We start from the raw sequence: 2,500 nt of genomic DNA on the forward strand, positions 1-2,500 counted from the left end.
GGCATTTGCACAGGCGTACCTGACCAAGGTGAGCGGGCCTACCTGGGCGAGGTGAGCGGGCGTACCTGGGCGAGGTGAGCGGGCGTACCTGGGCGAGCTGAGGGGGGTACCTGGGCGAGGTGAGCGGGCGTACCTGGGCGAGGTGAGCGGGCCTACCTGGGCGAGGTGAGCGGGCGTACCTGGGTGAGGTGAGGAGGGCCTACCTGAGCGAGATGAGCGGGCCTACCTGAGCAAGGTGGGGGGGGCGTACCTGGGCGAGGTGAAGGGCGTACCTGGGCGAGGTGAAGGGCGTACCTGGGCGAGGTGAAGGGCGTACCTGGGCGAGGTGAAGGGCGTACCTGGGCGAGGTGAAGGGCGTACCTGGGAGAGGTGAAGGGCGTACCTGGGCGAGGTGAAGGGCGTACCTGGGCGAGGTGAAGGGCGTACCTGGGCGAGGTGAGCGGGCGTACCTGGGCGAGCTGAGGGGGGTACCTGGGTGAGGTGAGGGGGCGTACATGAGCGAGATGAGCGGGCCTACCTGAGCGAGGTGGGGGGGGGGCGTACCTGGGCCAGGTGAGGGGGCGTACCTGGGCCAGGTGAGGGGGCGTACCTGGGCCAGGTGAGGGGGCGTACCTGGGCCAGGTGAGGGGGCGTACCTGGGCCAGGTGAGGGGGCGTACCTGGGCCAGGTGAGCGGGCGTACCTGAGCGAGGTGAGCGGGCGTACCTGAGTGAGGTGAGCGGGCGTACCTGGGCAAGGTGTGGGCCATACCTGAGTGAGGTGAGGGGCCGTACTTGTGCGAGCTGAGCGGGCGTACCTGGGCGAGCTGAGCGGGCGTACCTGGGCGAGGTGAGCGGGCGTACCTGAGCGAGCTGAGCGGGCGTACCTGGGCAAGGTGAGCGGGCCTACCTGGGCGAGGTGAGCGGGCGTACCTGGGCGAGGTGAGGGGACCTACCTGGGCGAGGTGAGGGGACCTACCGGGGCGAGGTGAGGGGACCTACCTGGGCGAGGTGAGGGGGTGTACCTGGGCGAGGTGAGGGGGCCTACCTGGGCGAGGTGAGGGGGCCTACCTGGGCGAGGTGAGGGGACCTACCGGGGCGAGCTGAGCGGGCGTACCTGGGCGAGGTGAGGGGGCCTACCTGGGCGAGGTGAGCGGGCGTACCTGGGCGAGGTGAGCGGGCCTACCTGGGCGAGGTGAGCGGACCTACCTGGGCGAGGTGAGCGGGCGTACCTGGGCGAGGTGAGCGGGCGTACCTGGGCGAGGTGAGGGGACCTACCTGGGCGAGGTGAGCGGGCGTACCTGGGCGAGGTGAGGGGACCTACCTGGGCGAGGTGAGGGGACCTACCTGGGCGAGGTGAGGGGACCTACCTGGGCGAGGTGAGGGGACCTACCTGGGCGAGGTGAGGGGACCTACCTGGGCGAGGTGAGGGGACCTACCGGGGCGAGGTGAGGGGACCTACCTGGGTGAGGTGAGGGGACCTACCTGGGCGAGGTGAGCGGGCGTACCTGGGTGAGGTGAGGGGACCTACCGGGGCGAGGTGAGCGGGCGTACCTGGGCGAGGTGAGCGGGCGTACCTGGGCGAGGTGAGCGGGCGTACCTGGGCGAGGTGAGCGGGCCTACCTGGGCGAGGTGAGCGGACCTACCTGGGCGAGGTGAGGGGACCTACCTGGGCGAGGTGAGCGGGCGTACCTGGGCGAGGTGAGCGGGCGTACCTGGGCGAGGTGAGCGGGCGTACCTGGGCGAGGTGAGCGGGCGTACCTGGGCGAGGTGAGCGGGCCTACCTGGGCGAGGTGAGCGGACCTACCTGGGCGAGGTGAGCGGGCGTACCTGGGCGAGGTGAGGGGGTGTACCTGGGCGAGGTGAGGGGGTGTACCTGGGCGAGGTGAGGGGACCTACCTGGGCGAGGTGAGCGGGCGTACCTGGGCGAGGTGAGGGGACCTACCTGGGCGAGGTGAGGGGGCGTACCTGGGCGAGGTGAGCGGGCGTACCTGGGCGAGGTGAGCGGACCTACCTGGGCGAGGTGAGCGGGCGTACCTGGGCGAGGTGAGGGGACCTACCTGGGCGAGGTGAGCGGGCGTACCTGGGCGAGGTGAGGGGACCTACCTGGGCGAGGTGAGGGGACCTACCTGGGCGAGGTGAGGGGACCTACCTGGGCGAGGTGAGGGGGTGTACCTGGGGCGAGGTGAGGGGACCTACCTGGCGAGGTGAGCGGGCGTACCTGGCGAGGTGAGGGGACCTACCTGGGCGAGGTGAGCGGGCCTACCTGGGCGAGGTGAGCGGACCTACCTGGGCGAGGTGAGCGGGCGTACCTGGGCGAGGTGAGGGGACCTACCTGGGCGAGGTGAGCGGGCGTACCTGGGCGAGGTGAGCTGGGCAGGGCAGCTGTGACGAATCACTCCTGTTTTTGTACCACAGGGATGTGAAATTATCTTTAATTTATTTCCACGACTTTTCCGTAGCTGCCCTGTGTGATTCAGGCTCATTGCCAAAGGCTGATCCGCAAACTGTGCAGCCCCTGGT

General features: G+C 69.7%; 1 protein-coding gene across 1 annotated transcript in view; it reads left to right on the forward strand.

The window, feature by feature from the left end:
* The window catches only part of LOC140402972 (GON-4-like protein), a 126,616-nt gene that overhangs the window by 24,300 nt on the left and 99,816 nt on the right, over nt 1–2,500 (forward strand). Inside the window, exon 5 of the mRNA XM_072490623.1 lies at nt 1–28. This exon is cut by the window's left edge and continues 154 nt beyond it. Coding sequence (XP_072346724.1) covers nt 1–28 — 28 coding nt within the window. The remainder of the gene's footprint in view (nt 29–2,500) is intronic.

Source organism: Scyliorhinus torazame, chromosome 26, assembly GCF_047496885.1.
Source record: "Scyliorhinus torazame isolate Kashiwa2021f chromosome 26, sScyTor2.1, whole genome shotgun sequence".
NCBI classification, from domain to species: domain Eukaryota; kingdom Metazoa; phylum Chordata; class Chondrichthyes; order Carcharhiniformes; family Scyliorhinidae; genus Scyliorhinus; species Scyliorhinus torazame.